Source organism: Penicillium antarcticum (genome assembly GCF_028974205.1).
Source record: "Penicillium antarcticum strain IBT 31339 chromosome Unknown utg000002l_segment0_segment0, whole genome shotgun sequence".
NCBI lineage: Eukaryota > Fungi > Ascomycota > Eurotiomycetes > Eurotiales > Aspergillaceae > Penicillium > Penicillium antarcticum.
Window position 1 is genome coordinate 4,101,613 of NW_026695300.1, and position 17,573 is coordinate 4,119,185.

A 17,573-nucleotide genomic window follows, 5' to 3' on the forward strand; every position below is an offset into this window, starting at 1 on the left:
ATGCATCTCCAAGCGAAATAACATATCAAAATATACGATATCAGTAATTCGTAATTTTTCGTAAGTGGAGAGAGGAGGTAAAAAACATGTACCGGAGTTCAAACCCTTGTCGCACATCATCAATAGTTCATACTGTGCTAGTATATAGTCCATGCATGCACGATACTCTGCATTCTCTGAACTATTCACATGCTGAGTCGTATCATAGGTCCAAGGTCCGCCTCCGATCACATTGACCCCAAAGCCCTTTCGTATCTGCCGGGCTCTCAAATGCCATGATGTTAGCCCCAACATCGAGTAATCTTGTTGCAGATCAGCATATCCATTCTTGGTGGCCCAGAGCAAGATTGAACTTTGATGATACTGGACCTTATGTTGGTATAGGAAGAGATTCAGAAGGCGAGATACATTTCGGTTGGTCTGCACGAGAGCGCTGATGACTCTCTCGTTGGGCAACTCTCTTGCGACGAGATAAAGCAGTTCAAGTGGCAGATGGTCGAGCCGATTCAGAGCGTGATTGACTACTGAAGAGATACAGGATCATCTGCGCAGGAGTGGAGGTTAATAATAAGAGCCCTGGAGCGAATGCCTTCAAGCTTAAATAATGAACTAGTTCACTTTCGTTCCACGATACACCAACTCGGTCAATTTGTATTGCCTATATTCTATCTATTTATCTATATCCAACGTGAACATAATGAAACTGAAGTTAATTGAATTTAATTGAATTTACCGCTTGGATTCTTGAGGTTCGTGCAAAGTTTACGATCGCTAACCTCGGAATAGAAGCGAGTTAAGAAATCATTACTAGCCTGTACTTGGCGTCTCAACCTCCACTATATTTACAGCAGAGATAGAGATACGAGTAGAAATCAAATCAAGCCTTCAGAGTGTTTAGAACACTATTATATAATTGGCTGTCAGAGGCTTTGTCTGTCTGTAGTCCTGGTCCCGGTGGATACAATGTATATATATAGGCAGTCTGGCTGGAGCACAAACCCCCACAACTTCACCATGATGTCTTTTTCTACGTGTGGTGAGAAATTGTCACCAAGACTATTGAAAATATGACCCCATTTGCACATGCATCATGACATATCCGACCAATCTACAGGTTCGATAAATTTCTTCCATTGAATGCTAGTATGGTAGTAGCAAGGCCAAGAAGAACGGGCTACATGAATCCCATACTATCAGCACCGAATCATAGTACCTATTTTCCTTGGTTAGGATATCAGGGGTCCTGAAGTAGGTCAAAGTTCCGGTTTACTGCTCCCATAGTCCTGCCATCCATATAGACCGCAATGCCACCAACGAGGAAAGTTCCCGACTCGAAAGAAGACTTCTTCTCAGCGATCAAATGTTTCAATCTCAAATAATGTAACATAATAAGATCCGGCGTGCGCGATGAATTGAAATGCCGAGGAGGATGGCACAGCGTGACAGAGCCCCTGTTTAAAATGGATTGTGGTGCATTGAGAAAAGGTAAATGCGCTACGGTTGATAGGTTTGATGTTCAATGAATTCGAGGGCACTGAAAACACACTGACCCTGTGGTGATCCTCCTAGTTTGGGGGAATCGGTCCATTCTGGTGCTGAGAAAAGATCACCGACGAGGTGATGAACTCCTCGATTGCCCATAGCCATTGAAATTTACATCAACAGTATCGCCATTTTCTGTACAGATCAAGCAGTGTTCAATTGCTCTCCTACAAATTTTTGTCACGATGGACATCTCTGGCGTGGAGAGCTCGCGTTCCTGGCACCCCTTGCATACCTCCGGAGATTCCCACCCACTCGACGAAGCAACTTTATCTTTAAGGCTCATTTTCCATGGCAATTGGATGAAATACGCTACACATCCGATACAGGAAGCTCTCATATCTTGGAGTTTAACTTGGATATCGGCGATTTGGGTCGATGATATATGAATGCCAGCATGCGCAATGTGTATACAGAGCAACTCAGCGGAATCGAATCCCGCATACCGGAGCATACCCACGCAACAAACCCATTTGAAGAGAATGCCGACCATGCACATTCCTGATGATTCAATCTCCAACGAATCAAGGCCATCTCGTGTTTTTCCCGGCAGAGGGATGAACCCCTTGGAATCCCGGGATCCTAACGAACCAGTCAGAAGCTCCCAAGGGAGGGAAAAGAAAACAGGATGGTCCACTGTGTACACGGGCTAGCAACGCTGCTCACCGTAGCCCAGACATTGGCAATCGACACTTGTCGCTCCTCTTCTTTCCATCGACAACCCCCGGCTTACTCGACAACCTCGTGCGACGACCACCCGGCCCAGCTCTAGTCATTCTTTCCGACCTCATTCAGAGGCCGACACATGCAAACCCACACTCATTTTACTATTTGCGGCCAGAACCGACCATAATCGGGTTACAAACCCAACACCAACCCGCGGCGCGCCAGGTCGCCCTTCTATACCTCAGCCATTCCCTACCGATACGACTCCCTACAACCAGCTACTCCCAAAGTGGTATAAATTAAGCAGCGAGAAGACAAAGAAAAATACCAAGAGCGAATTCATATAGAGAACACGAAGAAAACAACCATCATGCATCTACCCACCCTCTTCACATCGCTCACTATGCTAGCTGTGACCACCGCGGTCCCGATGGCGAGCCCAAGTCCGGCTCCCACACCAACAAGTGCCATGCCATCTTTTGCTTCACCTTCGCACTCTGTTTCGGCATCCGCTTCGCCTTCTGCTTCCCCGAACCCCTTCGAGGCTTGGTCCTGCCCCGTGGGCATGTATAAGAACTGCTGCATGGGTCTTGAGCAGACCTCGCATGATATCCTTACGCCGCTGGGTGAAATTGTCCCCACGGTTGGTGGATTGCAAGTCAGCTCGGCTATTGCCTATCAATGTACGTTTTCCTGGGGTCGAGATTGGAGACTGAAGAACGAAGATTCTGAAATCTGGATCGGTTGGATTGAGGGATCGCTAATATTTGATTTTGATACAGGCAAACCAATGGCTGATAAGGAGCCACCAAACTCTTGCTCTGGACATGGACGCTCCGCTTTGTGCTGCGACAGCAAGGACAATGTTGGTCTATCTCATCTTATCCCGTTAATTCCTGTCTTACTTTGCATGTTGAGACCGAGAGGGGAGAATATTTGCTAACATGGTTACTTGCTATAGGGCCTCATTTCAGCCTGCAAGCCGTTCGAGAAGGTCAAGATGAACTATTACTCCCACAAGATGCAGATGCCCGAGACCCAGGCCGACATCATCATGGACGCTGTCACCTAAGGCTCCTTACCTCGTGAATGTCACCAAGACCTGGCGTTTTGAAACATGGGCTGTCAATGAGGCTGAAGACGAGACGAGGTTCAGATGTACTTTTTGGTATACAGGGGTTACTTACGATGTGAGGAGATCAACATTGGAGAACAGGGGGATCAATTGTTTTATTTTTTTCTTTACTTGATATTGCTTGGAGACTTTACTTGTGATACATTTACTAGATAGGGCTTTGATTTGGAATGTGTACAACATCTATCTTTTGTGTTCTGCTACATGGTTTCTTGACCATAGAGGTGCCACTTTCCATGTTTCAAACCGAGGAGCTATACACCAGGGGTTTCCATAATGACGATGAGACATGCAGTATGTACCGAAGAGGCTGCCATATTAATAATATAAACCATTGATACCTCACATCATTCCTTCGAGTACCTGAAATTCTGTCTTTTCCAGATCATCGCAAGAGCAACAAGTTGTGAAACCGAAAACGCAGCCGCGAGCGTAATTTGTGCGCTATACGCCATCGCATAGATCTCTCGGACATGAATTTGGACATCATGATCAAACGTTAAGATAGCCTCGGTGCTTCTCAAAAGCGCGGCCAATTCGGCTGGTTTGAGAACCGATGACAATCTGCTGTCAAGATAATGATTGAGAATGGCAGTCGAAGCTGCCACTCCAAGAACACCACCAAGCATTCGAAGCTGCAGCCCGATTCCTAACGCAATGGACTGATCCTCTTTATCGACCACAAGAGGCCCAAGCATCGTAAACGCCCCCATAGTTAGACCTGACCCCAATCCCGCCAAGGCCAGATATCCGAACTGTCCTGGCCAGACTTGAACGATGGAATCAATGCTCGAATAGAGGAAGAGGCCTATAATCTGAAAGATGATACCAAATAGCGAGATGTAGAAGAATGGCACTTTAATGCGTCCTGCCAAAATAGAGCAGCCAATAATGCCAACCGGGCAGCTCAGTGCGAAGGATAGCAATTTGACGCCGGCGCCAATTGGTGAACTCCCATTGACGGTTTGAAACCTTTGTGGAAGAAGAATAATACACACCGTCAAGGGGAGACCTGTTGTAAACATGCCTCTAGGCCTCAGTCAGTAGGTCAATCTATTAGGATAAGAAGAGAGAATGCATACAATGCGACACCCATGAAAATACGGTTGGATGTCAGTCTCCAAGGCAATATGGCGCTGATTTTAGGGGCTTTGAGAGAGATGAGCCATTCCCACCCGACGAAGGCAATCCAGGCGATACCTGATATCACGAAGAAGCTGATTACCATGCCAGAGGACCATGGATACTCCAGATTACCCTCTTGCAGGGCAGCAATAATAAATGAGCATGCCGTGAAAATAAGAAATGCGCCGAAAAGGTCTAGCCTGTGAAGCGACGTCTTAATCTTCACCCCAATCCCATCCGATTTGGGTTGGTCGGTTGAGGCCCTAGCTTGGTATGGAAATTGGGATGGTAAGGCGAAGAACAGAAGAGCTGCGGCAATACAGCCAGCTGGAACACTGCGAGGCATCAGACCAGGTCAATCGGATATTCCGTTGCACTTACTTGTACAAGAAAACCCAGAGCCAGTTGTCGCTATTTGCGATCGCGCCTCCGAACAAGGGACCTAGGACAAGTCCTAGAGACATGATTCCACCGGCGACAGAGCTGATTTTATCATACTGTTCGTAGGGAACAATGCGAACGAAGGAATAGAATGTCAAGGAATAGATACCAGCACCACCGAGGCCTTGGAAAGTGCGGCATATAATACTGTGGATTCAATCGTCAGCGAGGTTTGTGAGACAGGGTTTGAGAAGAAGTTGGATGCTCACAGTTGGGACAGGTTTTGCGCGGCAGCACAACCCCCCGAGAATGCCACGAAGAGAAATAGACAGGTAAGAAGTGTTTGTTTCACGCCGAAGATAATACCACAACTTGACCAAATTATCAGAGACCCTATGATGAGGCAATTTAGCAGCGCACACACTACAAGCGGGGAGTTGAAGATAGAGAGAACCTGTATAAGTTAGCAGATAGGATGTGATGACCCAGCTGCTTTGGCCTGAGCGCCCAAGGTCATTGGTGATGGTGACCAGCGATGTGCTCACGATAGTGGCTTCGATGCCAGTCAAGAAAAGAGCAAGACTGAGACTAGAAACCATCAATACAAACATGTGGAGCTTCGGAACTCTGTGATCAACTGACCCTGCCCCTGCAATATACAGGCGAATCCCTTGTAGTGCACCTTCCCATTGAATGGGCTGGCCAGAATCTGTCACGGCCATGAAAGATATCCAAGAATGCTTAATTGAGCTCTCACTTCGAGGGAAGCAGAGATAGCTGGATATTTCTCTAGAAAGCCTTACGTGGGAGGTGTTCAGCTCCAGCCCAACGAAAGAAATTGCTCATGCAGCTAAAGATTGCTTATTGGAGTGAAGGGGCTAGTCATTCCTCTAGTGTTGGGTTGCATGACCCCCTTGGCCAATTCCGAGATACGATCGAGACATCTCGCTGTTTCTCACCGCAAGGATCAATTGTGATTCAATGATTAGGGTATACGATCCACTCTGCGACTTGCATATGCATGCGATATGCATGCAAATATTGATTATCGACCAATAAAGCCACTCTACATAATTGAGAACATTCTCTTCCTTTGTCAGATCTTGAATGGGGTATATGACCCGAGAACGCGATGAACATGATTGAAACATCGCAGGTAGTATAGGGGTGGCGATAACCTGATATGACCAGCGGCTATGATCATGTCTAGTTCTTCGACATTGGATGAAGTCTAGTCCTGCCTCGGCGGGTATGTGGACCAAGGCAAGTGTAGAGATGGAGGTGGTTCAGTGCCAGGAAACTCGTCACATGGCTTCTAAAAGCAAGGGTATTCGATATCAGCATTTGGAATCCCGACCAAAAGCCCGGCAGAGACATGGGAAGATGTGTACTTGCTGTAATTTGTGAGCAACTCCGGTGATTGGCTAATATTTAGGTCTGTCGTCCCGTGCCACATTGTGGGCCCTAGCTGGAGTGCCTTTGATGGAGATGTGGATTGAAATGAGATGCCCTAGAATAAGGTCAAAGAGATCATCGGGGTACATGAACACGCATACTGTACGGTAGATCCACTTGGGTTCACAGAGTAGATACTTCCTTATTGTTTACAATCGCAAAAATGATGAAGATGCACCTCGACACATCATCTCTTTGAAAAAGTCTAGGAAAGATGTCGTTCAAGTTACATTCATTGATCTAATCGTACATGTCAATTGTTCTCTTAGCGCCAACTTCGTCCACCTTGGGAAGGGGGGCCCCACGGGCCACCGTGCTGGCCACCCGAATAAGGGGGAGGGAAATGATACTGGCCAGGAGGCATAGGCTGACCTTGTCCTAGTGGCATGTGCATAGGAGGATTATTGAAGGGGGGAGGGAAGGCAGAGGGAGGAGCTCCAGAACCAGGTGGGGGATAGGGCATGGCCGGCATGGGTGGGGGAGGTGGAGGCCAAGCACCGTAGGTTGGTGGGGGTGGGGGAACAAAGCTGCCATTAGGACCCATGGGTGGCTGGGGATAATGGCCATGTCCACTTGGATTATGAGGAGGGGGGAAGGAGTTCATGGGTGCAGGAGTGGGTTGAGGTTGAGGTTGAGGTTGGTGAGAAGGGGGGAAGTGTGTAGGGGATGGTTCGCGGGGTGTGTATGAGCTTTCTCGACTGCGTGAGTGTCTTGGTGAGCGACTTCTGTCACGCGAGTCAACGCGTCGACGCCTAACTGATCGCGATCGGGACCGACTTGGTGTCGTTGAGTCGGAGAGGCTGTCGCTGTAGCGCCGGCGCTTGGTATTAGTTCGTGTTCCACTACGGCTCCGACTTCGACTGCGAGAGTCCTCGAGACCTCCTCTCTTCATTTGTTGACAGAATGCACGGGACCATCCATAATATGTTTCACCATCCAAGATATCGCCTGTGATTTCATCCCGGAGGACTGACTGACCCAGTTCATCGATGTCCGCGTCCCTGTCATCCTTGATAAGGTCGTCCGTGCCATAGATATTGTCCACCTGACACAAGAAGCCCTTGAGAGCTTTTACTAGTGTTCCATCTGCAGGTCCTGCTTGCAATTGTAGCGGTTTGATAGCATCTGATCGGATGGAAATGGACGAGTTCGGGATGATGTGAGGGATGAGGTTGCCCGCAGGGAGGTCGTAAAAGGGCGTCGATGAATCTCCATGGGTAGATGGCATGACAAAAGGAGCATCTTTCCCGGGTTTCTTGGCTTGGTCTGCTTCACCGGCAGCATCAGTGGATGGTGGGGCACCCAAAGAGGCCGAATTGGTCACCACTTCCCGAAGCTTCTCAACAAGCTCGGAGTTAAAGTATCCGTGCTCGGACCAGATGTCAAGCAGATCATCTAGCCGCTTGTGGTGCCGGTTGTGCTTTTGGCGATCGTAGACGGCGGCATGGCCAACCAAATCCACGATATGTGGCTGCAAGGACCCGCTCACCGCAGAGAAGGTTGCAGTGGTGCCTAGGTGGTACTTGCAGTGGTGAAACAGATCATTGAGTAGATAGAGTATGTGGAGTCGTCGGCGCTTCGCTGAGGTGGGCTGAGCGGGCTGGGGCTGAGTGGGTGGTTCGAGGGAGGTAGCTAAAGCTACCAGGTACTTGGCCAATCCCCCAACGCGGTTAGATGAAGCAGCAACATATTGTAGCAACCATGCTTTGCAGGTCTGAGGTGACTGTGATTTAGTGACTGGGACGTGAGAGGCATGTGCAACGAGTCAGACCTGGATGTTTTCTGCAGAGCAATGCGACAGTGCGCGCTCGAGGAAAGTGTGGAAGGAGGCTATCTCATCTCGATGTACGGAGGTCGGATCCGGACGTAGCAGACTGGCCGTGAATGAAGCCTTTGCAATGGCGATCTGATGGGACGCCATGGCTGAACCTGGAGAAGGAGAGATTCATCACCCTCTCTTCTGTTATCGAAGCTCCTATCGCACGTGACCGCGGCTAGCGCGATCAAAGTATACAAGTGAGGTGAATAGATATAATGTACAATATGATAGTATATTGCGCTACTAGTTGCTGATATGTGGCCTGATCTGACGGTTTTTGATGCTTTTCAGTGACAACTGCATTCTGAGAGTCTAGCAGCCCACAATCAGGAGATCATGATAAGATCTATGCATTTGCAGTACCCACGTTGCCACTTCCCCTCCGGATATCCTTGAGCCGTCATCACACTTCTCTCCGGAACTGCGTTTCCGCCCTTGACGCGGTGAAGCCCAACCCTTCACCCGTTCTCCTAACCCTATGATCCACACCCCTCTTTGCGACCTGGAACCCCGCGATGGCGTGAGTACTCTCCAACAGTCCGATCCGTGTGTATTCCACTGTAGCTGTAGTATGTATCAGGCGTCTGATCACGGATAGATGTGCACTGCGAGAATCAGGCCATGCCTTAGCGCCCCCCGCAAGTCCCCCACAGTCGGATCACTTTGCATGGCCTGATGTTGCTTATAAAAGCCTCATAGTTCCCCTTCGGTTCCTATAAACTTAGCTATACCCTGCTCCTCTCTGCTCACTGATCTCTACTCTACTCTTCCATCTCCTCCCAGATCAAGTACAACTCTATTCTACCACGACTTCACGCTCTACACTTCACACTCCAAGTGATCGACATCATGGCCACTATCGCTCAGTTCGCCCGCCCCTCCATCCGCCATTTCTCAGCCCACCGTCCTCGTCCTGATTCTCGCGCTGCACGCGCCATTAGCCTGGGTTGCATCGTGTCTGGTGTGGTATTGCCCTTTGTCCCACCCGCCCTAGAGAGTTCGCGCCAGCGAAACTCGGGTCTTCCTACTGCGGCCAAGTGAGTTTAATCAGAACATCTCAATATTGTAAGCTTATATGGAGATTGATATTAATATTTGAATGCAGGAACCCCCCACTTTGCTTCCACGCCAGGTAGATGCCTTGCGCTAGAACCTCTCGCACTTCGGGAACTGATCGGTGCAGGCGCTGATATAGAGGCCGGCTTGTGAGGTGATGCATTATGCCCACGGAGTTTAGCGGCGTTATAGGTTGCTCAGAGTAGCACCCTGGAATGGGATATTTCTTGCTTTGCTTTTTAATACAACCAAGGATTCAGATGTCATGGATCTTTCAATCATCATCAGATAGCCAAATACGCGCCAATCCATTCCTTGATGAAATGACCAAGCTTGAGTAATATACATGCTACTATTGAGCAACAATTCAGACATAGCACAGGAAGTTGAAGCCAACCTCAGTGTATCCGTAACAAATACACCACACTACCACTCTGTTTTGGTTCGATATCAAAATGTACAAGTACGGCTAGCCGCTCAGCTAAACCGGTTGCCGGCCGGAGGTCGGTATGGTGTCGACGTTTCGTATTTGCCCTTCTCCAGAACACGGTCGGCCTCAGTCAAGGGTTCGTGACGGGTGGGCGCAGGGTCGTGGGAAGCTTCGGTACTGGGAGAGGCGACGTCGTCACCGGCATTCTGCAGCCGGGTCATGTTTGCTCGCTTTAGGCTGGCATCGTCGCTTGGAGTAGGTCTGGGCGCGTACAGGGCCTGGCGCTTATGCTCTTCTTCCATAGCCTTCATTTGGGCCTTGCGCTTGACCTCGGCGTCGAATCGGGACTGGCGGTCGGCGTTAATGGATTGCTTTGCGAAGTAGTAGGCTCCGCCGCCGGCTGAGGGAACATGTTAGTCTTTTATCATGTACGTGATACCAGGTAGCATCGTGCTGTTGACTGAGACCAATCATTTTGTTTACATACCGACACAGAGGGCGCCCCAGCCCACCCTGTTCAAGGCGTAAGCCACATCAGCAATCAAGTCTTATTATCTCCGGGAAACCTTCTCTCACCAGGTAGATCTGATCTGAATGAGAGATAGAGTCAGCAATAATGAATATATAAGTGGAACATACAGCACTTACCGTGTTCATGATGAATGGCTGAAAAGTTGAAGAAGTCGAGAGTGAAGCTTATTGAATGTCGTCAGAGCGGCTAACGGCTATTTGTCGCCTCAGGCCGAAATCCTAATCGCCATGTCCGATTACCAATGGACTTCTTCTTCCAACTTATATCCCCGCCTTTCTCGATATCCTTCTCTTCTGACTCCTTCCATTTCCCTGTCAACCCTGCCACTTCATCTCCCGACATCTACAACCTCCCTTTCCAGCAACTCAAAGGTCTTTCCGACCCGAAACCTTCAGCGCCCGACGCCTCCTGTTGTATCTTAGCACCTTTTGTTTCATGCTGGCCTGATATCAGCTCTGAGGGGCGCCGCTCCGCATTATCGGACGCTCAAACACTGAGATTGTCTTTAGTCTGTTTCCTACCGCTGTTTCATCTCCACCACTGAGTATTAAAGCATGCCTGCCAAGCGCAAGGCGGCCGACGGTAAGCATCCGGTGCATCTTCCGGAGAGACAGTAACTCATTACATACAGGCGGCACCTCCAGCAGAGCCTCGAAACGTGCCACGCCCGTCCCCGATGTTGAGGATATCACCAGTGATGACGATTATTCGGACGGAGATGATGCACCGGAGTCCTCCAACTTGAAAGGTATGGCGTGGAAGTATACGAGCATGAAGTGACTTGGATGCTAAAACTGTCCAATTAAGAGGTCGTCGACAAGTTCTCTCTCCAAACATTCAGCAAGAAGGCACAGGTGGATAAGACGGACCCCCGATTTGGCTACAAAGATCTTTCTTCCCTGCCGTTGAAGCGCGACCATTACAACCGACCATTATGGATCGAACCCATCAAAGGCACCATCACTCTGGAGAGCTTTTCCCCGTTGGCACCCCAGGCTCAAGACTTTCTGACCACCATCGCTGAACCTCTTTCCCGTCCGACACACCTACACGAATACCGCTTGACTGGTCACAGTCTATATGCAGCGGTTTCAGTCGGTCTCAAACCGCAGGATATCGTCGAGTTTCTGGATCGGCTGTCGAAAACACCACTGCCTGAAACCATTCGGAACTTCATTATCGAGTTCACAAAATCCTACGGAAAGATCAAGATGGTGTTGAGGCATAACCGGTACTACGTGGAAACGACAGATCCTGAAATGCTTCAACGCCTGTTGAAAGACGAAGTAATTGGACCGCAGAGAATGGACAATACTGAAGGTATTATTGAACGAGCTGCTCCGAAAATGGGCGGTCTCGTCATTCCCGGAACCAAGGATGCGGCCGGTGTCAGAGAGACCACACAGCAGGAGACCACGACTGCCCGGGATGAAAATGAGGAAGAAGGAGCAGCCGTTAATTACGGCATCGACGATGTGGGCGAGGACGATCGCGAAGAAGCCATCACTTATAGTTTCGAAATCCCGGCTGCTGGAGTGGAAGTAGTCAAAGCCCGCTGCCAATTCATCGGTTGTCCTGCTCTAGAAGAGTACGATTTCCAGGGAGACACAATCAACCCCAATCTGGACATGGATCTGAAGCCTGCTGCTCGGATTCGTTCTTACCAGGAGAAGAGTCTTAGTAAGATGTTCGGTAACGGACGAGCGAAAAGTGGTATTATTGTGCTTCCTTGTGGTGCCGGTAAAACTTTGGTTGGTATTACTGCCGCGGCTACTATCAAGAAGGGTACCATCGTTCTCTGTACCAGTTCCATGTCCGTGGTTCAGTGGCGAAACGAGTTCTTGCGGTGGACGACGATCGACCCTGGTGATATCGCTATTTTCACGTCTGATCACAAGGAGAAGTTCAAGCGGTCGACGGGTATCATTGTATCCACCTACTCAATGGTGTCACAAACCCGGGCTCGATCATATGATGCCCAAAAGATGATGGACTGGCTTCAATCCAGAGAATGGGGTATGATGATTCTGGACGAGGTGCACGTCGTGCCGGCATCGATGTTCCGAAAGGTCACATCTGCAATTGCCGCACAGAGCAAGCTCGGTCTCACTGCAACGCTGCTGCGTGAGGATGACAAGATTAAGGATTTGAACTTTTTGATAGGACCGAAGCTATACGAAGCAAACTGGATGGAACTTGCTGCCCAGGGCCACATCGCCAAAGTGCAGTGTGCTGAGGTGTGGTGTCCAATGACAACGGAGTTTTACTCCGAATATCTGCGGGAGAGCTCCAGAAAGCAAGCCCTGCTGTACATCATGAACCCTCGCAAGTTCCAGGCCTGCCAGTTCCTGATCGACTTCCACGAAAAACGAGGTGACAAGATCATTGTGTTCTCCGACAATGTGTATGCTTTGGAGCGATATGCACTCAAGCTGAACAAGGCATACATTTTCGGTGGAACTCCTCAAAACGAGCGCATGCGTATTCTGGAGAACTTCCAGCACAACGAGCAGGTCAACACTATCTTCCTGTCCAAGATTGGTGATACCTCGCTCGATTTGCCAGAGGCCACCTGCCTGATCCAGATTTCGTCCCACTACGGTTCACGTCGTCAGGAAGCCCAGCGTCTTGGGCGAATTCTGCGAGCCAAGCGCCGAAACGACGAGGGTTTCAATGCTTTCTTCTACTCTCTTGTGTCTAAGGATACACATGAGATGGTCTACTCTGCCAAACGGCAAGCCTTTCTGATTGACCAAGGTTATGCTTTCAAGGTCATCACTCATCTCCAAGGTATCGACAGCTACGAAGGACTATCGTACGCAACGCCATCCGAGCGTCGCGAACTTCTGCAAGAAGTCATGCTCCAGAATGAATCCTCAGCCGACGTGGAGCAGGTCAACGATGACTTGTTCTCCATGCGCACGGGGAAGAAAGGCCCAGCAAAGAAAGCAGGTGCGAAGCGCAGTGCGGCCACTCTCAGCGGTTTGGCTGGCGGTGATGACATGGCTTATATTGAGTACAACAAGAGCAGGAACAAGGCGCTCAAGGACAAGGGACACCATCCGCTGTTCAAAAAGATGGAGCGAGACCGACAGCGTCGGAAGAAGGATAGAGAGGGCGCGGATTGATCGAAAATGCGTTGCTATTTTTGGTTTATTTTTTGCGCTGTCCCTGGACTTCTCTTCTCGGTCCCAGAATGATATACCCAAATGAATAACAAGAGGATTTAGTGCAATATCTAATTCAAGAGCCAGGCGCCTTGGCTGTCAGCCATGTACAGTAGTGTTACATTTCCAAAATTGTACGCCCTAATATTAGCCCATCAATTACTAACACGGAACATCTGAAGGGCTAGCCCCAGACCCAAACAAGCTGACTAATATCTTCACGCCAAATCGCGATTCCTTCAATATCCTCGAATAACCTCATTTACCCTAAGCCCACACCTAAATCCGGCAAGAACCAAATAGCCCACTCGATTAACTCGTATACTAACCCCTTTGTAAGCAAGAGGCCCAGACCCGGAGACCCAATTGTATAGCAATGACGTAGCAACGGACCCCCGAATGACCGAACCCGAGATGATTACATTTAGGAACGGTCCATTGGTCTCCATAAACACGACATCTACATCTACATAAAGGGACATGCTACCCCAGCTTCGTTCCACAATCAAACAAACACAATCAATCAATCGATTCTGCACAAAACTTCGGATCCGCATTCCATCTTCACCGTGCTTCAAGCTTTCCCCGCGTTCTTACAACTCTGGTTACGCACGTGCCAAGATGACTTCTTCAGCTTCAGCTTCGGCAACGAAGATTCATCTCGTCCCTGCTACGGACTCTGGTGTTTTCAATGCTGGTGTTAGGGAGGATACGGCGCGGGTTACTAGTGAGCTTTTGCAGGATGATATGGAGAAACATCATGTTTTCTTCAATGATATGGGATTTCACAGTATGTACTTGATCCTCTGGTCATCTCATCTATCCATTCCAATATGATGTGTGGTTGCTGACTGGGAAAGATCACATACCCCACCACCTATTGAGTATCTATGCTCTAGGTGCCAGCCCTGAACATATAAAGAACGCCTACAATCAGAATGTGAGCTATCAAAGACCTGCGAAACCCGTTGATCCAGGTGTTGTTCAGTCTATGTGTGAAGTGGATGGGTTCCGGGCTGGACTTGGAATGGAGAAGAATTATTCCAATTACTTGGCGTTTTTCCAGGGTGAGATTGACGCCAAGGGTGTTGGGGATGTTCTTGCGGAATATCTTTTTGCTGGGGATGAGAGGGCCGAGAATATGCTATGTCGCTTGTTTGGTGGTACGTGTATACTCATCCAGCCCTTCTTGTTAGGCTAGGCTGCAGACTAAGATGCTCAGGCTTGATTCACCCGCTTATCCACCTCTGCTTTGGATTGGAGTTTAACCAGCCTGCGATTGTGGCTCAGGGTTTAGCCCAGGCAGCTGTGCATGACGACTGGCTTGGTCGGGCTTTCTTCCTTCCTGCTGAGAAGATGTCTGCTGGTGTTGGTGTGGCTGGCAAGAAGTCATTGCTTGAGCTGTTGAACGAGTGTCGGGCGGAGAAGACTCTCGTTGACAGTGTTAAGTGGGCGGATTCCAATAAAATCAAGGATGGTGTGATGACCAGAGCTCCGGAGCAGATGCTCAAAATTGCCGCTCAGTTCACAGTCTCGGAAGATCAAGTGGAAGAGAGACTGGCAGATATGATTAACACAGTTGGTCAGTATGCATTGGTATCCTTCGATGAATCACTGCTGAATTGTCTCATCAGTCTACTACACCAGCGCTGCACAGCGTTCAACCCGAGAAATGAGACTTGACTTCTTCTTCATCCACTGTGTCAACTCATCCATTTTCTTGTCCAAGATCGTCAACCTCCCATACCTGGGCCAGCGATCAAAGTTGCGCCTGATGGAATGGAAAGGACGCATCGACCTATTAATGTATGTCTCACGCGGGACACCAGAGCTCTTCGTAGACGAGGTAGCCAAATACCCCATCAAGGAAGACTGGCCCCAGATCTTCGAACGTGCCGTATCCCATAGCACCGACGACGGACATCTAGCCAAGCTGGCCCGAGCAGTGGCACATGGCCAGCGGGTCTGCCAAGGGATCGAGAATAAGATGCCGATCAATGGAGATATGTGGCTGAGAATCGGGAACATCGGTAAGTTGCGCCTCTTTTAGCATTGTCAGGCTAGCCTAATTCTCAATAGCTGTCGACTCCACCGTTGGGGAGGGTCAGAATGGCATGTGGATCAGATCCACTGGCTTTGATGAGGCTTGGGAATCTCAGGGACATGACCATATGTGATTAATATTCCTTGAATAATTGCTTCTCAAATTGTGAAACAAGCATGCTTCGTGTATACCAAATTGACCGAGGTTGAAGTACAGTGAGTGTGGTTCCACTTCGGTAGCTGCGGTGGGTCCCTTCATGACGCCAGCGGCTCAACAGGAAAGAGATTGTAGATGAGCGTAGAGTTGAAGATCCGAGCTAGAAATCATATAAGTGTAAAGAGAAGAGATGGTAGTTCTAGACATATAATAACAGAAGTATGGGATAGAAGAGAGCAGAGAGCAGAGAGCAGAGAACAGAGACAAAGAGACAAGAGACGAAACAAACATACATTGGGGATCACGTAAAGTGGGGCACCCCAACGACTCTCACTTTTCCTCTCATCTTCCATCCTTCATATCTTTTTCAATATCTTCAACATCTTCACTTCAACATGTCAGATGACGACAAATCTCGTTCGAAGCGGGAATACCCTGGAGATGAGAGCAACCCGTTCGTCGCCTTCCGGCGCTACGCTGATGAACAGGTCTCCACAATGCTTCAATCTATCACAGGGCTGCCTTCAATGGTAACGCCACCTCACAACAACCGCTGGGAAATATTCGCAGACGACCACGGCTACGAAAGCAGGACTTCTCGTCAGAGAACCGGCGATAACTCAGGAGAAAAGGGCAATTCGACAGACCGAGACGGCGGAAATGGTTATTCGGGAGGAGACGACAACTCACGCAACCCAGACAACACATCACATCCCAGGTCACGCTGGTCCGAAAATGAAGACCCATGGCACTCACAGTCATGGAGGAAATGGTGCAACGGACCCTCCGACTTTTTCGGCTTCGATTCCTTCTTCGACCGCTTTTGGCTTGAGGATCGCGTCTTCCCCTTTGCGTCGCATCTCCTCAACCCCAACCGCAGCTTCTTCCTCCCGGATATGTTCGAGGATACCAATTCACCGACCTGGCCGATCGCCTATATTATGTTCAGTCCATACTCGCCTCTTCACCTAGAGCGCCAAGCACAATACCGCACGTACCGTGAGAACGGTGTTTTCTCATCGATTATGTCGTCTTTGAGCTTGAACTCCGACCATGACCCTTTGGAACCGCAGTGGCGGGACGCTTTCGAGGATTTACTTCGACTTGAAAATGGAAAGTCGATGCTTAATCGCGATGCGCCTGCGAAATCGGAGACCGGGAATAATTGGCTGCAAGGTTTGGTCAAGCGCGGAAGTCTGGGTGACCGATGGAAGTATGTACCAGGCACAGAGGGTCATCCTTGGTCGGGTATTACTTTCTCTGGTTGTACGGAGCAGGATCGGTCTCTATCCGAGAAAGAGGACAAGCCCGCGGATCGGAAGAACGAGCAAGAAGCTAAAAGTGAGTTAGACCTCTACGAGCGCTTCTTGCACGACATGGAAAACCGTGAGCGTGAGTCCTTCCGTGGTGCCTCTGAAAGCCCGCTCCTACGCATGCTTCTCGAAGAACGACGACAACAGCAGGAAGAGCTTGAAAAATACAGACGCGGTGTTCCTAAGGTAAATGATGAGCACATCAGTGATGAAAATGAGAGCTGGCTAGAGCTTGTCTCTGGCGGAAGTCAAAAATCCGTTCCTGAAACATCTTCAAACTCATCCATCGAGACTCAAACTGTGATCGAGAGCAAAACTATGAACGAGAAAGTTGAAACCGCCTCTGAACCAGCGCAGTCTCGTATCATCTCTTCCATGACCCGCACAGAACGCATCCGACTCCCCGATGGTTCGGTTGAAAGCAAGATTGTTAAAACCAAGCGTTTTGCTGATGGTCGTGAGGAAACCGACTCGACTGTCGAGGTATCTCATTCTCAGCCGGGAGATTCCAAGTCCGATGAATCAAGTCAGTCGAAGAACGGCTGGTTCTGGAAGGACTAAATTGATCTTTGTCCACTTCGTTCTAAAACAACAAAACTGTCCATATGGTTCATGGCGACCCAAAACTCGAAATTATCCGTTTCGATTGCCCGTCAGCGTGCTTGACTTTCTCATTTCAGGTGTTTCTTTTTCCTCTTCAATTTGGCTTGCATGGATTCGCGAGGATTTTTGGTTATGTGGCGCCTTCTCTA

General features: G+C 49.1%; 8 protein-coding genes across 8 annotated transcripts; 5 read left to right on the forward strand and 3 right to left on the reverse strand.

Annotated features, from left to right (window-relative positions):
* Nucleotides 1-2,578: 2,578 nt before the first annotated feature.
* N7508_002525 (uncharacterized protein) lies at nucleotides 2,579-3,280 on the forward strand (the record flags this gene model as incomplete). Its single annotated transcript, XM_058460591.1, has 3 exons — nucleotides 2,579-2,891; nucleotides 2,991-3,073; nucleotides 3,170-3,280. The coding sequence occupies 3 exons, from the start codon at nucleotides 2,579-2,581 to the stop codon at nucleotides 3,278-3,280; spliced, it is 507 nt and encodes a 168-aa protein (XP_058324123.1).
* A 410-nt stretch (nucleotides 3,281-3,690) lies between these two features.
* On the reverse strand, nucleotides 3,691-5,460 carry N7508_002526 (major facilitator superfamily domain-containing protein; the record flags this gene model as incomplete). Its single annotated transcript, XM_058460592.1, has 6 exons — nucleotides 3,691-4,372; nucleotides 4,426-4,803; nucleotides 4,850-5,056; nucleotides 5,119-5,220; nucleotides 5,272-5,303; nucleotides 5,395-5,460. The coding sequence occupies 6 exons, from the start codon at nucleotides 5,458-5,460 to the stop codon at nucleotides 3,691-3,693; spliced, it is 1,467 nt and encodes a 488-aa protein (XP_058324124.1).
* A 1,109-nt stretch (nucleotides 5,461-6,569) lies between these two features.
* Nucleotides 6,570-8,225, reverse strand: N7508_002527 (RNA polymerase II-binding domain-containing protein; the record flags this gene model as incomplete). Its single annotated transcript, XM_058460593.1, has 2 exons — nucleotides 6,570-8,018; nucleotides 8,076-8,225. The coding sequence occupies 2 exons, from the start codon at nucleotides 8,223-8,225 to the stop codon at nucleotides 6,570-6,572; spliced, it is 1,599 nt and encodes a 532-aa protein (XP_058324125.1).
* A 747-nt stretch (nucleotides 8,226-8,972) lies between these two features.
* Nucleotides 8,973-9,259, forward strand: N7508_002528 (uncharacterized protein; the record flags this gene model as incomplete). The annotated part of the gene is made up of 2 exons (XM_058460594.1): nucleotides 8,973-9,160; nucleotides 9,229-9,259. The coding sequence occupies 2 exons, from the start codon at nucleotides 8,973-8,975 to the stop codon at nucleotides 9,257-9,259; spliced, it is 219 nt and encodes a 72-aa protein (XP_058324126.1).
* A 397-nt stretch (nucleotides 9,260-9,656) lies between these two features.
* On the reverse strand, nucleotides 9,657-10,266 carry N7508_002529 (uncharacterized protein; the record flags this gene model as incomplete). Its single annotated transcript, XM_058460595.1, has 4 exons — nucleotides 9,657-10,009; nucleotides 10,097-10,122; nucleotides 10,186-10,199; nucleotides 10,258-10,266. The coding sequence occupies 4 exons, from the start codon at nucleotides 10,264-10,266 to the stop codon at nucleotides 9,657-9,659; spliced, it is 402 nt and encodes a 133-aa protein (XP_058324127.1).
* Nucleotides 10,267-10,695: 429 nt separating this feature from the next.
* Nucleotides 10,696-13,269, forward strand: N7508_002530 (TFIIH/NER complex ATPase/helicase subunit SSL2; the record flags this gene model as incomplete). The annotated part of the gene is made up of 3 exons (XM_058460596.1): nucleotides 10,696-10,723; nucleotides 10,773-10,889; nucleotides 10,949-13,269. The coding sequence occupies 3 exons, from the start codon at nucleotides 10,696-10,698 to the stop codon at nucleotides 13,267-13,269; spliced, it is 2,466 nt and encodes an 821-aa protein (XP_058324128.1).
* A 660-nt stretch (nucleotides 13,270-13,929) lies between these two features.
* N7508_002531 (questin oxidase family protein) lies at nucleotides 13,930-15,485 on the forward strand (the record flags this gene model as incomplete). The annotated part of the gene is made up of 5 exons (XM_058460597.1): nucleotides 13,930-14,098; nucleotides 14,169-14,471; nucleotides 14,531-14,890; nucleotides 14,943-15,338; nucleotides 15,388-15,485. The coding sequence occupies 5 exons, from the start codon at nucleotides 13,930-13,932 to the stop codon at nucleotides 15,483-15,485; spliced, it is 1,326 nt and encodes a 441-aa protein (XP_058324129.1).
* A 418-nt stretch (nucleotides 15,486-15,903) lies between these two features.
* N7508_002532 (uncharacterized protein) lies at nucleotides 15,904-17,382 on the forward strand (the record flags this gene model as incomplete). Its single annotated transcript, XM_058460598.1, has 1 exon — nucleotides 15,904-17,382. The coding sequence occupies one exon, from the start codon at nucleotides 15,904-15,906 to the stop codon at nucleotides 17,380-17,382; it is 1,479 nt and encodes a 492-aa protein (XP_058324130.1).
* Between the last annotated feature and the right edge of the window lie 191 nt (nucleotides 17,383-17,573).